Here is an 18,976-nt window from a genome sequence, read left to right as displayed (position 1 = left end):
GTGTAAATACTATTATTCATAGATGGGGAAACTGAGCCTTGGGGCAGTTAATTAAAATTCTTTAGATCACAAAGCCAGTAAGTGGAAGAACCCAGACTCAAGCCAATTACGTTACTCTCTGAGACATCATTTCCTCTAAGGTCCACTAACGTGCATTATCATTGCCAATGCGGGGAGCGTTCATAAACTGAACTTCTTACGTATTAAACTGTGTGTAGATATTATCTCATTTAATTCTCAAGGCTTCCCTTTGAAGTTGTACCATGTACAACTCCTCTATTCCATAGATTCCATAGACTGTCCTATCTGAGGAACTTCTAAATATATTCTGAATTTATTAAAATTTAGCTTCGTACATATTTTGTCAAATATTACATTGATAAGCAATACCAGTGCTAGTTTTCTTCCTCTGTTTTAAGAATAATTTATTTCTAGTATTCTGGGGAAAAATAATGAGGTCTTTATCTCTCACTTACTCCATGTGTGCATGTGTGTGTGCGTGTGTGTGCGTGTGTGTGTGTGCGTGCGTGTGTGTGCGTGTGTGTCTGTGTGTGGGGGGGGTGGAGGTGGGGGTGGGTGGAGGTGGGGGTGGGTCTTCTGCCCCATTGTTTCCTTGCCAGCTCTTCGGAGCCATGCACTCGTCTCACTGCCCTGTGAGCCAGCCACACTCTTTTGTTTGTGGATCAGGAGGTCACAGCTTGAAGATCAAGGGCTGCTGCACTACTGTTGAGAATGCAAGAAATTCCATAGAAACAGGAAGGCCAATATAGGGCAGGATAGTGCTGGTGATACGTCCCTGTATGTATTGTTCCTCATCTTCTGTGACACCACCTTCCAAAGTTGCACCTAACTTCCCTAAATGATTGTGGAAATATAACAGACGTCACAGAATCTGGGGTTAGAACTTTAAAACAGCAAACTAGTTACGACTTTCCCCATTGTCCAGGAGGAAGACCTTTCTCCCACTGAAGTTCATATTGCTATTCAGATCAGTGTCAGTCTTCTCGTTTATTTAAATCTCCTTCCCTCTCCTGCTGTTTCCCGTTGTGCTCTCTGGGATGGACTGTAAGCTGAGTCCATTACTGAGTTATGGACTGAGTTACTCCCATACAACAACATGGTCTTTGCAGAAGCTTTGAAATTACCTCTTGAAGTTCCATTTTCCCCAGTGTTTGGCAAGCTTGCACACGCCTGCACTGGCACCACTGATTTCAGTCTTTTCAGTAACAAATAGTACTCTAGTAGGTTTTTATACTGTGTGCCAGGGGACTATGGGCTTCACTTTAATGATTGTGTGCCACTGTCTTTGAGTGTGATTTTGTGAGGCACTGATTTATGTTATGTGAATACAGTCATTTTCCTTCAGTAAGGAGATTGTATCTAAAGCTTGTCTGCTCATTTCTTACTTACTTACCCTCCTCTCAGCTTTTGTTCTGAAAGTCAGAAGACTGCTTATTCCGAAAACTAAACAATTACAAGCAGTGAAATCCATTCTCAAGTCCTACTGGTGAGGGATTGCGTAAGTTCTCAAACTCTGAATTTCAGCAAACCCTGTATTTAAAATGGTTGAGGTAGAAGGATCTGTTGGGTTTCATGTTAGTTAATATGCTTCCTGGAATTCAAATACTGGGAGGTTTTAATTAATGCCCCAAAGAAAACAAATACAGTTTTCTTTATTCCTTGCTATCTATGGAGTATAGAATAATCTCCTAACAAAACCTTCTCAGCAACCCTGTTTGTCTTGAGGCTAGGCTATTTGATAAACTCAGGGTGGTTATTGAAGTCACTCTTTCATTCAGCAGCAGCAGCATCAAATATTTATACCTCATCATTTACTGTTTAAACATTTAAATTTCACCAATGGAATCAAATGGTCTGGCAAGGATTATTTATATTGGAAAACAGTGCCATGTGTCTCCACTCTACATATCTGAAAATTCTTTCAGCATATGCTGCAGAATTACTTTTTGCATTCACTTTTCTACTTCCTGACACATGGTAGAAATGTAATAAATGTCTTTACAATTAATAAGAACGAGGAAAGAAGAAATTTGGAAGTAGGTTGCCATTATGGTGAACGAATATTTGGATCTAACATTTTCCACAGTCTTGTTTTTTCATAAGGCTCTTTACTAGAATCATTGAGACATCATATATTTTTCAAGATTGTAATGAGTGTGTCATTGTGTTGATGAGAAGAGCATCTTCTGAGTGCACATAACTACTCCTATTGAAATTTGTGTCTCCGATCTTAAGAAAGCTAGGCAAAGGCAACAGGGAGAGAAATTGACATACAACTTCTTGGACAGAGAGACTAAGATGTTCAAATGATTAGACAGCTAGATTATAAGAGATTGACCCATATTTTCCCAAAGGAGTTATCTGAAAATATAGTTGATTATAATGATGGACAGAATATCAGTCCACAAAGATACAGTTGTTACAATAATGTATTGAAATGGGAAATATACCTTTATACCCCTGGGAATTCAAATGAGGAAAATTACCTAATCAGATATATTGTTACTAAACCAAAAGGTTACGGAAACACTAATTATGCTAATCCCAAATTTAATGTTAAAATGGGACTATGGGGAGACCAACAAGTACATATCATCACCTCCTTGTAGATCTCAGCTGATTAGTAGCTAATTATGAATCTTTGAGGGTAAGTCTTAAATCGGGCATCTTTAGTTTGCAGTTTTCATTACCTTTTGAATTTTTAGTTGAGGACTTAGTTTTCTAGGATGCTGGTTGTCATTTTTTCATGATATCTTGATTATATTTTACATAATGAAAAAATATTACTTTATTAAATTGTTTTTCTAAGGGGATGGGAATGAATGTGAGTATCTGTACCTCAAATATCACACATCCTTGAATTCTTCATTCCTAAGGCTATTAATCCCCCATTAAGGCAAACAGAGTTGTGCTTTCTCAAAAATGATACAAATTTTTAGTCCTTTCTAGGAGGCATAAATTTGATTATCCTTTCTATCAGTGAAAGGCAACGATTTCTGAGCTGTTTAATTTTTGATGCATTGGACTTGGTGTAATAGGGAGTGGGCGGGAAACACCCAGTCCTCCCAGATATTCGCAAACCGTCAGCACGACTTCTCTGGCCACAAAAGATGTCTTTTTATGGAGATATTTTGTTGTAATTTCAGAAGGTGGTTGTTAGTTATCTTGGCTACATTACATTTAGCACATCTGGGATGTGTTCACATGAAGACATTGGCTAAAAGTAGTGTCTTGTGGCCTGGAATTGACTCTGATATTGAAAAGGCTGTAAAGGACATTCCTTGCTTGTCCTCACTCAGCAAAGAGACCTTCCATGGGAGGCGTATCAGGAATGCATTTTGGATTTGAAGAACCAGCACAGAAGTCAAACTTCTCAATTGTGGTGAAATTTTTTTCACAATGGCCTAATGTGCTTTTAGTTCTTTCCTCATATCTGCCATGGCAATTACAGCTTGAGACAATTATTTGCAACCCTGACACAAGAATTTCTGACAATGGTTCTACAGTTACTTTTGAATTAAAGTAATTTGGGGAAATGACTCATATTTAAGCTACCACCACTGCACAGATAATGTAAACTATCAAGAATGCCCCAAAGCAAATTGGGACACAGTACTTGTCTCTCACCGCTTAAGTCAGAACTGGATAGTTGTCAAGAGAAGTCAGTTTCTGCTGAACTTGTGATGTAGCAATATCTGAGTTTTATTATTCTTAAATGAAGATTACTAAGACATAACAGAATCTTGTTCTGTTTATACCTATTCATTAATCACTTTTAGCACCAGAGTTTGTCTTAGCACAAAACTATGAAGTTTGAACCAAGACAGAATTTGTTTCAACTTTTAGTTGAAGTTGTAAGGGTACATTTTATATAGTGAAGTATGTTCATGCTTTAGGGTGACTTTGCCATGTTAGCTAATAAGTATATAATTCCAAGGACTGATTAATAGTTAAAAAGCTAGGATTTGGGGGCAGTTTATCATTTATTATTTTTGCCATTTTTTTAATATACTAGAAATTTATTTCACTTTTGTGGGGATGTTTGGTACAACGTAAGAAAGTGTCTACAAAAGCACTTTGCAAGTTGTAGACTGTTCCCATGATCCGGATAATACTAGCAGGGATAACATCAACAATGCACAACTTTTATAGCACTTACTATGTGTTGAAAACTGTTCCAAGTACTTTCAGTAAATTTTAACTATTTAATTATCACAGAAGTCTTCTGAGAGTAGATATTAACAATTTCATTTGACAATTGAGGGAATGAGGCCCAGAGTGATGAAGTAACTTGTTTAAGATCCCCAGTTAGTATATGGTGTAGAGGGGATTTAAACCCAGGCAGAGTGGCTTCAGAGTTGAGAACAGAAAAACAGGAAGCCCCTGCCTTTTCTATGGCAGTCTGAATATTAAATAGTGAGTAAATAGATGCTTCTAAGAGGCTATAATTGAATAAGAAGAGTGTTGCTCATTTGATTTTGATGTCTGTGAATCTGATAGGCACTGTGATTTTATCTGCCAAAGCGAATTTAAAAATAATCACAAATATGATGCTTATTTTGATTTGGTGTGACATAATTCTACTCTTTGGCTGGTTTTCAATAGTTTTATTATTCTAGCAGTATAAAGGGCATTTTAAAAAGTAAATGGTAAAAAAAGTTTTTCTATTTCATCTTTAAAAAAACTCATTGGTTTATCTCTTGGTTGGGTTCTTGCAGCAGTGTGACAAAAAGGTGTGATTAAAAGACTCTCCCAGGGGCAGGTGCAGTGGTTCATGTCTATAATCCCAGAACTTTGGGAGGCCAAGGTGAGAGGATTGCTTGAGGTTGGGAGTGTGAGGTTGCAATGAGCTATGATTGTGCCACTGTACTCCAGCCTGGGCAACACAACAAGACCCTATCTCTAAATAATAGTAGAAATAGTAATACATAAAAGATTCTTGCGGAGACTAAAAGGGAAGCTAGATCATAAGGGTTCAGTCATCTTCACAACAGGTTCCCTTTCAGACAGTGATGCTGACTTGCGCAGTTTCAAGAAAAAGTCCCGGATTTTCACATTGTCAGCTTCAGTTATTACAGGTGGGCCAACTGTCTCCTACAGGGTTAGAGTGAGTGGTCTGTAGAGGCGAGATCCATGAATAGTACAACAAACTGAGCTACCCTTTAAAAAAATTAGTGCTTCAGTTAATATGACCTCACATTTTCCCCCCCAACTTATAACTTTAACCCTGTAGTTTATGGGTCTAAAAGATTTTTCATAGCATCTCCTTCTGCTATAATGAGAGTCACAGTAATTGCTCAAAGGCGTTGACTCCAAAGAAATGCTTTATTTTGTTTTTCCATTCCTTTTGGAAGAAATATCCTTTGCCCAGGTGGATTTAATTCAACTCAAAGGACTTTCTCCTAAAAAAAGAAAAAGTAAGGACTATTTTCATTTCTTATGTTTCTTCTAGGTGCTGTATTTAAGTTTTATAAGGGATAGTGGATAGTAGAGTTGTATTCCTTGGTAGAGTAAGTTCTTACACGTCACTATTTCTTTTGAGACTAGTTACCACTTTTACTTTTACACCCCATTATGAAGAGGTCTTAAAGAAAGAAAACATGAAACAGGAAGCAATAATAAATGTCTGTGTTCTAAGAATTTAAGTACCAATAAATAAAAGTTGTTATAAGGATAAGCAAACTCCAGACACTCCCAGTGTCTATTAGAATTCTTGGCACTGGCCGGGCGTGGTGGCTCATGCCTGTAATCCCGGCACTTTGGGAGGCCGAGGCAGCCAGATTGCCTGAGGTCAGGAGTTTGAGACCAGTCTGGCCAACATGGTAAAACCCAGTCTCGACTAAAAATACAAAAAAAAAAAAAAAAAAAAAAAAAAAAGAAAGAAAATTAGCCAGGCATGGTGTAATCCCAGCTACTCAAGAGGCTGAGGCAGGGGAATTGCTTGAACCAGGGAGGTGGAGATTGCAGTGAGCTGAGATTGCACCACTGTACTCCAGCCTGGGCAAGAGAGCGAGACTCCATCTCAAAATAAATAAATAAATAAATAAAAATTCTTGGCACTGTGACATTTAGGACGTGTTAGTTGAGTGTTAACAGACAGGTCTGTCTGATGATTACATAAGTTAGTAGACAGGCTGTGCCATGTAGAGCCTCCTCACAGTCAATGGCTCCTCTTATGCTTCCGGAAGACTTGGTAGATGTTCCTATTATTGCGCTCATCTCATTGTGAACTCTTTGAGGGGAGGGTTATATCTAATTGACTTAAATTGGTGCCTAAAACATTTGGCACCTAATGAATATTGTAGAATGAAGAGGGAAGATAGGACTGGTTCATAAGTAAGATGGAGGAAGATCATTTCAGGCAATTAATATAATAGGAGGAAAGGAAAGACATGGAAGACTCTGCAGGCGCAGTGGCTCATGCCTGTAATCCCAGCACTTTGGGAGGCCGAGGCGGGTGGATCATGAGGTCAGGAGATTGAGACCATCTTGGCTAACACGGTGAAACCCTGTCTCTACTAAAAATACAAAAAAAATTAGCCAGGCGTGGTGGTGGGCGCCTGTAGTCCCAGCTACTCCGGAATCTGAGGCAGGAGAATGGCATGAAGCCGGGAGGTGGAGCTTGCAGTGAGCCGAGATCACGCCACCGCGCTCCAGCCTGGACGACAGAGCGAGACTCTTCTCAAAAAAAAAAAGAGAGAGAGAGAGAAATGATCACATGGTTGAATTTGGTTAAAATATAATTTAAGAAGGCACTATTGGAAGCTACAGCTGAAAAGGCAGAACGGGCAGGATTTCATGTCATTTGACATTTCAAATCATTGTCGAGTTGGGGTGGGGGGGTAGTAGGTGATTCCTTAAATTTGGAGCTTAAATGACGAGAATGGGTGTGATCTTCTTAAAAGAAATTAAAATTAAGGGGAAAACATTTGAAAGAGAAGGAATATTCTGTTCTGAAAAATTGAGTTTGAGCTTCCAGTGGAACCTCAAGACACAGGTAAGGAAATCTAAATGGAAACAGAATGAGAAGCTTAGGAAAGCAAGGTCCAGGCTGGAGGGAACACATTTGGCAGGCAGACCAGCAGAAGTGATTGTGTAACTAAGGATAAGATGAAATTGCCAAACAGAAGAGGAGCACAACAAAAGAACTGAGGATAATACCTAAAGAACTTGAGAAAGAATAACCAAAATATGAGAAAGTGAAGGGGCAATGAGAGCTACGTGTCACAGCATGAATGTTGGATGCAGCATGACATGAAGAAATGGCTGGATTTTGTAGCCAAGAGTTGAGTCAGGTGTCACCTGTTAGCTGCATGATCTGCAGCCAATTACCTAAGCTCTTGGGCCACAGTTTCCTTACCTTACCTGCAAGGTGGGAATAACACCTCTGAAGTTGTGTTAATATAAATAGTTTAAACAAGTATTCCTTAAATAATGCTTTTAAATCACTCCTTTTATTAAAATAATAATCACCAATAAAAGAGAAGATTTGGAGTTATCTGTGTTTCTTATGTACATGCAAGCAATTATATTACAAAATGTATTATTGTAAAAATGTCCTGTAATGAGTACAAAATTAAAGACTTAGGAAGTTTTGGATTATGTGATTTGTAAAGGAATACACTATCTTTTGCCCACAGTCTTCTGAGTAAAGCATTTTGGAGTTTAAATATAATTCAGTCTGTTTTATCAAGGTTAATTTTTTGAGTACCTGCTCTGTTCCGAACTCTTTTCTTGCTCTTCTGACTAAATTCCTCTACCTAAGCCCTTTGCTTTCCAATTCTTAGGGTGTTTATTATTCTGAGTCTTCTTTAGGTGACTGATACTCCCCAACTCGGAACTATAGCTTTTGAAGCAATCTTAAATTTGTAGCGTTTGTGATTTTTCTAGTACATTCTATTGAACACACTCTTCTTTTTTATTTTTGACAGAATAAAATTATATTTAAAACTGTTTATTGAGTTATGATTAATTGGCATACAAAAAGCTGTACATATTTAATGTCTTCAACTTGATGAGTTTGGAGATAAGTATACACTATGAAACCACCAGCATAATATCTGCCATAAACCTGTTCATCACCTCCAAAAAGCTTCTCCCATCCTCTTTATTTATTATGAGAAGCAAAATTATTATTTTATTGGGATGCATTTGTAAATTTTTGCCTCAGAAAATATTATCTGATATGAAGTTAATTTTTCCATGATTCAACATCATTCACAAAATGCTTTTAAAGCATTTAACATACTGGCATTTTTCACTTTTATTAGAAAAGAAAACAGTAACTCTTTGTTATCCTTCTTATTAGGGTAACACATTAAGAAAGATACTTCTGAATCGATACTTTAAAGGTGATTATAGTATTGGCATGAATGGACACCTATCAGGAGCCTACTCCAAAACTGCACAGGTGGGAGGTAAGTCCTGTCATTTGTTTTCTCGTTTTAGGATTCTCTTGATACATCTCCATGTCATTGTTACTCTTGTATTTTACTGAAATGGCAGAGATATAAAAGAGTCATTTAAAAATCACTATTAAAAACTCATACAATTTGGGGTTCATAAAACAACAGATTTGAACATCAGAATTAATTTTGCTTTTTGACTTTAGAAAAATAGTTAAGTTATAATCTCTTAATGTAGAAATTAAGGACGAAATAAAGCTAGTTTTCTTTTTCTATTTTTAAGCAAAACATTTAATCACATGTGTCAAACATTTAATAAAGAGTTCTATTTTTACAAACTTTGATTTTTTAAACTCAAGCGTTTTTGTTTGTTTGTTTGTTTTGTTTCTTTTTTTTTTTTTTCTTTTTTCCAAGACAGAGCCTCGCTCTGTCACCCAGGCCACAGTGCAGTGGCGCAATCTTGGCTCACTGCAACCTCCGCCTCCCAGGTTCAAGCGATTCTCCTGCCTCAGCCTCCCAAGTAGCTATGATTGCAATCATGTGCCACCACACCCGGCTAATTTTTGTATTTTTAGTAGAATTGGACTTTCACTCTGTTGGCCAGGCTGGTCTCAGACTCCTGACCTCAAGTGATCTGCCCGCCTTAGCTTCCCAAAGTGCTGGGATTACAGGCGTGAGCCACCATGCCCAGCCTCAAGCTTCTATTATATTTAACTTTGTAGGGAAAAATCTCAATGATTAATATTTTTATTAAAATAATAAAATTTAAGAATTTGAAAACCTTACATGTTAATAGTGTCTACAATTAAGATTTATTTATTTATTTTTCCTAATCACAGGAAGCTTTTCTGGACAAGATTCAGATAAGATGGGGATATCAATGTCAGATATTCAGTGTCTGCTGGATAAAGAAGGTGCATCAGAGCTTGTCATCGATGTTATAGTGAACACCAAAAATGACAGAATTTTTTCAGAAGGCATTTTCCTCGGCATTGCCTTGCTCGAAGGGGGAAATACACAAACACAGGTACTTGTTCATCAATCATGGGGATTACATTTATTATTGGTATTTCTTGTTTACTTGTCACAGAAACCAAGGAAAAGTAATGTGTTTCTTTTAGCTCTTATTACTACAAAAAAAAAATCCATGTATCACACTTTTCTTAAATTTATTTGTTTGCTGTAGAAACTACAGAGCTTCACAATTTATTCAGTCAAGCAGAACATTCCTCTGAAACTTCCTTCTGACATTATTCCAGGAATTCCACAACAGTGAGCAATATGGTTACCTGCACACAGGAGATTAGGCCACTGTTTCCAGAAGGCACATGTTTTCTTTTGAAACTTCTGCCAAGTGGCCCGTGGACTTGACTACACCCAAAGGCAAAACATGCTGTATGAGCTGGAGAGCTGGGGAGTGTTCCCAGATGACAGACATTTTCCTCCAGTCTTTTTTTTTTTATCATTATGGTTAAATAGTAATAATTGTACATATTTATTGGGTACAGTGTGATATTTTGATACATGTATATAATATGTAATGATCAAATTAAGGTAATTAGCACATCCTTCACCTCAAACGTTTATCATTTTTTTGTGTTGGGAACACTCAAAATTCACTTTTCTAGCTATTTGAAAATATACAATAAATTGTTAATTATGGCCACCCTACTGAGGATTAGAACACAGGAATTTATTCCTCCCATCTAGCTGTCTGTTTTGCTGCTTGGTAGCCTGCTCTTTCTAGGTTTGCCTTGGTCAGTAAAGAAAACTACCTACTTACAACTAAGTATATAATTAGAAATTCCAAAAGCCATTTTCTCGACTCATGGCCAGCAGAAGCCATGTCTGATTTGAAACTTGGATATTGTGCGTCATTTAACCGTCAAATACATTGAACGACAGGAACATTATCGTCTAACACATCCAATCACAGTGGCTTTAGGAATAAAGGCCTCAAGAGCAGCAAGTGGCATGGTGACAAAACAACGCTAAATCTATAGTACTTAGTTGAGAAAAGAAAGTATTTAAAATTCTCATGATGCTGTAGCTGCAGCATAGATTTCCTCTGCGGGAAGTTGAGGAAGGAGGTGATGGAGGAAGTTGAGTGAATTTTCTTGGAAATTATCTTATCTGAACCAGGTGTTCAGTTGGGGCTTTTTAAAAATTATATTTTATTTTTAATTGACAAATAATCATTGTGTATATTTATGGGGTACAATCTGATGCTTTGAGATATATATATATGTTGTGTAATGATCATATATATATATGATCACATATATATATGTTGTGTAATGATCAAATGAGGATAATTAGCATATCCATCACCTCAAATATTTATCATTTACTTGTAGTGAGAGCATTTAAAATTCTTTCAGCTATTTGGAAATATATAACATATTATTGTTATTAAGTATCATTGCCTTGCTTTGCAGTAGAACACTGAAATTTACTCCTCCTGTTTAACTGAAACTGGACTCTATGACCAGTGTTCCACTGTCTACTTCTATGACTTCAGCATTTTTAGCTTCCACTATTTTACTTATCAATGGATGAATGATTTTTTAAAATGCGGTTTATGAACATGACAAAATACTATTCAGAGTTAAACCAGGAAGGTCTGTCAACTGGGACTTTCTAGAGGAAGTGTCCAGGCAACCACTTAACATTAGCTAGAGACTTTTCAGTGGACAGAAGTGACAGTATTGTTTTTTTTTTTTGGTAGGGGGCATCTCTAGAAGAAATCTTTAGGATTGCAGTCTTTTCTAGATTTCTGTTTCTAGGCCACTAAGGGTCACCAGATGGGATCATCCTTCATCCTTTGCACTTATTTTTGCTTACTTGTATCCTCATATTGCTGCGGAATAAGCCAGCTCTCATTGGAAACTGCACCTTCTACTTATAAATTCCTGGCAAGTTGTTCCCCTAAGATCTCCTCACAACCGAAATATTTTTCAGTCCTTCTTTACATGATTTTCTGTGGCATTTGCCACTAGTGACTTTTTCTTTCTTCTTGAAACCTTTTCTACCTGGGTCTTGGGACACTACCCTCTCCAGCTTGTCTTCTACCTCCTACCATTTCTTCTTAGCCTTCTGCAAAGGTTTTTCTTCCTCTGCTGAACTCTTGAATCCTGACATCTCCCAAGTTTCTTTGCACTCTCTCTTCTCACTCTCTTTGTTCTCCAGCCTGACCTCATTCATTTCCACACCTTTAACGTTTACTGTGTTTAGATGCTTCTGAACTCACTGACGTTCTAGACTCTGTATCCAGCTGTCTTCCAGAATATTTAGTGGGATGTGCACAAATGCCTTAAGCTCAACAAATCTCACATGGAATCTGCTGTTGTTCTCCATACACCCACTGCTCCTTTTGCCATTATCTCTCTCAATGACTGGCACTCCATCTACCCAGTTGTCTGATCAGAAAATGATAGTCAGCCTTGAACTTAACTTCTCCACCCTCACTTACTCTCTTCCTGAACATCCCACTGATGACCAGCTTCTGTGATTCTACCCCTTTAATATCCCTCATATCCATACTCTATTATTTTCAATCCCTGCTTTTCCAGCTCTCACTACAGATCCTCCTTATCTTTTCCTGGACAGTGACAAATAGTCTTATAAGAGGTGTCCCTGCTTCCAGTTTTGCCCTTCTCCAAATCATTCTTCATGTTGCCTTCAAAGATGCCTTTCCAAAAACATGCTATTATTCTGCTTAAAATCTGTCACCTGCCCTATAAAGACAAACTCCCTGCTACAGTCCATAAGATCCTTCCTGTTCTCTTCAAATTTTCCAACTTTCCCTTGTTCTTCCACCCTCTTGCCTCCTGCATCCTTCCTCTTATGCATCAGCTACACTTAGCTCTTTGTCATTCCTCAAATGCGTTGTGTTATTTCTCATGCTGCTTTCTCCTCTTTGAGGATTCAACTCAATGCATTTCTCCTAGAAGCCTTTTCAGGCTCTGTATCTCACTGGGTAGAATTGATTACTGCTTACTGTGTGCCCCTGTTATAACCTGTGAACGTCTTTAATGACATTTCTGCCACTTTTTTTTGTTTGTTTGTTTTTGAGATGGAGTTTCACCCTTGTTACCCAGACTGGAGTGCAATGGTGCAATCTCGGTGCAATCTCGGCTCACTTCAACTTCCGCCTCCCCGGTTCAAGCAATACTCAGCCTCCTGAGTAGCTGGGATTACAGGAACCCACCACCATGCCCGGCTAATTTTTTGTATTTTTAGTAGAGGTGGGGTTTCATCCTGTTGGCCAGGCTGGTCTTCAACTCCTGACCTCAGGTGATCCACCTGCCTTGGCCTCCAAAAGTGCTGGGATTACAGGCGTGAGCCACCGGGCCCGGCCATTTCTGCCACTTTTTTGTGCCTCTTCATGTGTGTATCAGGTGCTATCTAGTAAATTATAAGTCCTTCAAGGTTGCAACTACATTTTATTCATCTTGGTACCCCTTGTGTCTGGACCAGTCTTGGGGTTCAATCAGTGTGCAGGAGGGAATGGATCTGTGAATGAATGGTCCTAATCAAATTCTTTCTTCTTCATAAAGTCTTTCCTAGCTCGTCTGGGGCATTTGGTATCCATTCCCTTATCTCAGCTCCTATGCACTTGTTTCTTTAATACCCACTTGGCATTTTGCACGTGCTACTTTGTTTAGTTGTAATTTGTATTATACCCTGCCTCTCCAGTTGAATTTCAACTTCTTCAATATAGGGGATCATATCCTATTCTTTATGTCTACAGTGCTTTACGGCCATTCAACAAATATTTGTTGATGAAACAGCGTTAAATTACTTTTATATATGAAAATCTTCTTTTAAGATGGATTATGGCAATAGGTACCAGCCTTCCTCTACTCGGATGTCTCACATTGTATAACCCAGATGGCAACTATGTTTTCCTGGTTCTAAGAGGTCTAGTTGAGATTAGCTCAAATCTTATTCCTTGCCCTATAGCAGTCTAAAGCACACTCCTCCCCAATATACTTGCCAGTTCCCCGGGGGTTTTACATTCTGTCTCCTTAGCCAGAAACAGTCTTGCTTTCTCAGCACATAGATTCTTAACGCCCCTGCTTCTGTCATGCTGAGAATTGCAGCCTCTTCCTTAATTTCTTCCTTTCTAACTACATTAAGTCAACGTATGTATGTTCTATACTTTATTAAAGATCAACTGAAGGGGAGGATACAGGAGGTACTTATATTACAGTTTCACATGGAACCTAATGATAGCAATAAGAAAAATCATACCTACTAAATATGAGGCACTGTTCTTTGTGATTTGTATGTTTTACCTTGGCTAATATTCAAACAACCTGCGAGGTAACTGGTGTGTTATCCTATTTTACTGAAGAAGAAACTGAGATAGACCCAAGCTTACGTCGCTAGTTAGAGATAGAGCCAGGTTTCAAATCCATGCTGTCTGGCTCCAGATCTGTGCTCTTAGATGCAAGAAGCATCTATTTTCTAGGAATAATCATCTCCATCCTCACCCCTAGGATATTTCACTTGAGGATTCTCCCTGCATCATGCTCTTGTCTTTCTCCATTCTCACTTCCCTTCCCTTCTCTGCCTCTTCCACTCCCCTGTCACACATATCTGTTTATCCATCCCCCTTAGTTCCAAAACACTTAGAGTCTCTTTGCTCTTACACTCTGTGCAGCTAATGGAGGTAGTTTCCTAAGCAAAAATCATATCTTTAGTGAGAGGAATCCTTATGCTACTTATTGAGATTATATAAATATATATGAAACCTACTTTTCCTTTTTAAAATCGTGGTGTTAAGCATTGTAGATACCTGGTTCTTAAAAGGTGTTATCTGTGTAAATAATCTAGCATTTTGATCGTGAGAGGTTGTTTTATATGTTTAGTGATTTAGAGTCAGAAAATCTAGATTTAAATCCTAGCTCTCCCCCTTACTAGTTACATAATATTGGGCAAGTCACTCGTCTTTACTAAACCTCATTTTATGAATCTATAAAATGGAACTAAGAACACTCTATTCATCACACTGGTGAATTGAAAGTATCTATGAAGTAATGTATACGTAAGAACTACATAAATTATGAAACTTTGTTTTAATAGAGCCACAAAGTTCTCATAACTCCTCATTAATATATTGGAAACTCCTTCCACCTTCTAACCCCATTATATTGAAAAGATTCGAACTTTATCATCTGCTTAATTCATGGGATTGTAAAGGTCTGTGAATGCTGCATTTATTGTTTGAATTAACAAAACCAGCTTGACTGCTTTACTGTGGTTGCTATGGTTACCGTGACTTTTTGGCCTTCTTTCTTGAGGGTTGCTCGCCTTCTGTGTAGGAGCTTACCCTTGTAGGTGTGCAGCTGACATCTAAGGCTTCATAAGACACTCGTGTATATACATTGTGCATAGAGAAAATTGCAGGGTAGGCAACCATTTCAAGACCTGATGTCATTAGAGTCTCGGTTATGGATCCCAAGACCTGTGGGTCATAGTTCCAGGAATTCCTAAAGGAAAGCATATCCTGGAGGCAAACTCCCCAAATTTGGCTATTTAAATGTTCTTATATTGGAATAGGACCAGTTCTGCTTGATCTGGAAATTATTTTTTCTTATGTTTTCTTCATACTATCTCTCCTGAAGCTTATATAACTCTTTTATTCACTACAGTTAGGGAGTTACTCTCTTTATTAATTTACAAATGATATTTATCTTGTCTTGTGTCTATCTCATAATCTTGGTAGTAAGAAGTTATAATTTCCCCACCCACTTCAAATTCTATCTTCCCTGGAATGTGTTATCTTTCCTACCTCCTACTGCTTCTCCTGGACACTTCCATAAGGCATTGAGCAGAATCTTCCCAGGGCTGAATATTTCCACATCTTACAAAGATACATTTTATCATACTTTTGTTTCTGAACCACTTCTGCATCATTATTGACTAAATTTATTTTAAGGTGGATTTTTCTGAGACCCCATGCAAAACAATGTAGCTAATGAGGAACCAAAAGAAGTTGGTACCTGTTTATCAGTGAGATCCCATGAGTGAGGCTACCGTGGTAACACTTTCTAAATTTCTAAAATGTGCTGTAATTTAGATAAAGAGAAAAATCATCCTTTGTAACTTTCCGTAAACTCATGTTTATACAGGGTGATCATTGGGTTGATGGCTATTTTCCACTTTAGACTACAAACTCATGAGAGCAAGGATTGTGGTTGGTTTCCATTTTTGTTCTATCCCTATTAACGGAGGGCTTGACACATAGTAGGCACTCAATACATTCATGTTGAATCAATGCATGACTTTATAATAATATAAAAATCAAAGAATTCTTTCCACACAAATTCTTATAATGTCCCTGTACATTTTTAAAAATATATAACCAGTAAGGATAAATTAAACAGCATATGAAAATATGTTGGAGTTTAGTGGAAAATGCTAAGTAAATACCAACTATTATTAGTACACATTAAATAGTACAAGAAACTGGCAAAGGCTGTCAATTTATGAAATAATAATGGGTAGTGCATTAAGTATGTGCTTTTACCTATAATGCTTATGTTTATTTCAAGCATAAAAACACTATTTGTCTCCCCTTGGGTATTGATGTCTTAAAATATGTTTTCTTGCAGTATTCTTTCTACCAGCAGTTGCATGAACAAAAAAAGTCAGAAAAATTCTTTAAAGTTCTGTATGATCGAATGAAGGCTGCTCAGAAAGAAATAAGATCAACAGTGACAGTTAATACCATAGATTTAGGTAGCAAAAAAAGGGACGATGACAATGAATTGATGACATCTGGTCCACGAATGAGAGGTAAATAAGCATTTGAGTATTTGGGAGAACAGAGTGAGAGAAAAGGGGAATAGTGTTTAAATCTCATTAACATTTGTCATCTCTCTTCTCTTGGTTTAATTATCCCCACTGTGGCTCTGATCATCCATAAAGAATTTTGGTCATGGGTTGACCCTAAAACAGCTCTGCAGGACTAGACTTAAATGAGACATAATCAGTACAAAGCAACCAATGACATGAAAAATGTTTGATTTCACTGTGGCATGCATGGTAAAGAATAACTGCCCCAAATCTTTTAAGTGACCATGAAAATAAAACTTTAAAAACAGAAATTACCACACCAAACTCCAATGAAAGATTCTTGGTATTAGAATGACAAAATCATCCATGTATTAAATACAAATCATAAAGACACTAACATTTTGAAGTTTGTCACATTTTCCTGCCTTCTTGAATATGAAACTCATATATCAGAAATACATGAGTCCTTTTAAAATTTGCTAAGCATTGAGATCTTTTTTATGACCCACTGCAAATTTAACTTTTAAGTGCTATCTCAAATCCTTTTTGGAAATTGTTGCACCTTTTTTCAGATTATTTTTAATTCAGTTGTTAGAGAATTTGGGTACCTGGTTGTTTTTTTTTTTTTTTTCTAAAAATTAGCGAAAGCAAATTGGTTCAGAAATATAAAAGTACTGCTTTGTTTTCAGTAAGAGATTCAACACTACATTTAAAAGAGGGAATGAAAGGGCAATTAACAGAAGCTTCTTCAGCAACATCCAAAGCATATTGTGTATACAGAAGAGAAATGGATCCAGAAATAGACATTATGTGCACAGGACCAGAAGCAGGAAACACTGAGGAAAAATCTGCAGAGGAAGTAACAATGAGTCCTGCAATTGCCATCATGCAGCCAATACTGAGATTTCTTCAGTTACTGTGTGAGAATCACAACCGGGAATTACAGGTATTTGTTCTGTTTTGTGTGAAAGCTGAGAATACAACCTATGTTTGTAAGTAATTAAATTCCAATAAAACCAACAAGTAGTTTTGGAGAGAGTTTTGGAAAGATAATCAATAAAAGCAATAGTCCTCTTCTGAAATGGGAAGAAACTTTGGTATCAGTGAAGAAAAGGAAGAAGAAAATCCTTTTATACAAAAAAAAAAAAAAAAAAAAATCAGCCTCATACAGTATCATCCTCATCAATATTTTTAGCTTCAAATATTTTTAGCCTCAGTGGGCATCCTCTCTTCCTAGTATTCTCTGGTAAGGTTATATTGTTGAGAGAGATCATATTTGTCTCATCTATATCTTTCATAGTTTTATAGTCTTAAGGGGCTTTCATTATTTTCAAGCCAATTCATATTTCTCGGGTGAGAATACTGAGTATATTTGTATGTCTTCATTTGAAACAGAATTAACATAGAAGAGGATGTTTTTAACTAGAGTGAAGGTGGATACATTCAAAAATGAATGTAGTCAGTGTCTTATATCTTCTTTCCTGCATTTTCCTTTGTTAGATAGATGAACTTAGGAGTGCCTATGAATTTTGAATTTTGGCCACTTTTTTGCATTGTTTGTACACAGGTGGGCCAAGGCCAGAAACACTGCTTCTGGAGGGACAATACTGGATCAGTGCCCATGGGCATATCCTAACCCATTTCGTCTGTCAGTGTAGGAAATAGACATATAGGGTATATAACACATTAGATAGTATCTGATTGAACAGTTTACTGATAGGAGTGTGGGATCAGTATAGAAAATACTACTTTTAAAATTGTCTTAAGAAGAATAAATGGTAGATATAAATTGAAATAAACACATTAAATAATAAATTAATAGAAATAAATACTAAATTGAAATATAAAACAAGTTTCCTTCCCAGCTTACCCTTTTACTATGTTTACTCCCCAGAGAAAAATCACTGTTAACAGGTGATTAATCTGGAGAACTTGACTGAATATTGTCAGGGTCTAGGTTTTTTCTTCTAGAAATTTTTATGCATGCATAAGCATGTTGATCTGTGCGGGTAAACATTTTTTAAAAATCATATTCTATGGTATTCCGGCCAGGCACGGTGGCTCACGCCTGTAATCCCAGCACTTTGGGAGGCCGAGATGGGTGGATCACAAGGTCAGAAGATCAAGACCATCCTGGCTAACATGGTGAAACCCTGTCTCTACTAAAAAAAATACAAAAAATTAGCTGGGCGTGGTGGCGGGCACCTGTAGTCCCAGCTAGTCCGGAGGCTAAGACAGAAGAATGGCGTGAACCCAGGAGGCGGAGCTTGCAGTGAGCCGAGATCTTGCCACTGCACTCCAGCCTGGGTGACAGAGTGAGACTCCGTCTCAAGAAAAAAAAAAAAAAATCATATTTTATGGTATTCCTCAACTTACATTTTTCATTTAGTAATATCTGTTATTAGACAATTACTTATTGCCAGGTTATGTTTATTGATACATGTTGAAGTACCAAATTTTTATAGTTTTACAGTATTCTAATGTTTGGATGTACTATTGTTTATTAAGCCAGTCACATTACCATAATTATGATATGGTTTCTGGTGTTTGTATAACAAGCAGTATGCAGGGAACCTGTTGGTGTACTTGTGTACATATATCTAGAAAAGCTTTTTAGAAGTGGAACTGTATGTTAACTGAAAATTTTGATAGATACTTCCAGTTGCCCTTCATAATGGTTATATCGTTTATAATCAATGAACAACGAAGTTGCACTGTTCATATGAAATTATTTATAATTGAAA

The 18,976-nt window shown here is 37.2% G+C and overlaps 1 protein-coding gene across 3 annotated transcripts in view; it reads left to right on the top strand.

Moving 5' to 3' along the window:
* ITPR2 (inositol 1,4,5-trisphosphate receptor type 2) overlaps positions 1–18,976 on the top strand; it is a 485,309-nt gene that overhangs the window by 318,584 nt on the left and 147,749 nt on the right. For all 3 annotated transcript variants that reach the window (XM_007967992.3, XM_073020570.1, XM_007967993.3), the window contains exons 38-41: positions 8,330–8,438; positions 9,266–9,453; positions 16,049–16,232; positions 16,922–17,178. In XM_007967992.3, coding sequence (XP_007966183.2) covers positions 8,330–8,438; positions 9,266–9,453; positions 16,049–16,232; positions 16,922–17,178 — 738 coding nt within the window. The remainder of the gene's footprint in view (positions 1–8,329; positions 8,439–9,265; positions 9,454–16,048; positions 16,233–16,921; positions 17,179–18,976) is intronic.

This window comes from Chlorocebus sabaeus, chromosome 11, assembly GCF_047675955.1.
Source record: "Chlorocebus sabaeus isolate Y175 chromosome 11, mChlSab1.0.hap1, whole genome shotgun sequence".
Lineage (NCBI taxonomy): Eukaryota > Metazoa > Chordata > Mammalia > Primates > Cercopithecidae > Chlorocebus > Chlorocebus sabaeus.
The sequence above is the reverse complement of the archived record's forward strand: the minus strand, read 5'-3'. Positions and strand labels throughout refer to the sequence as shown.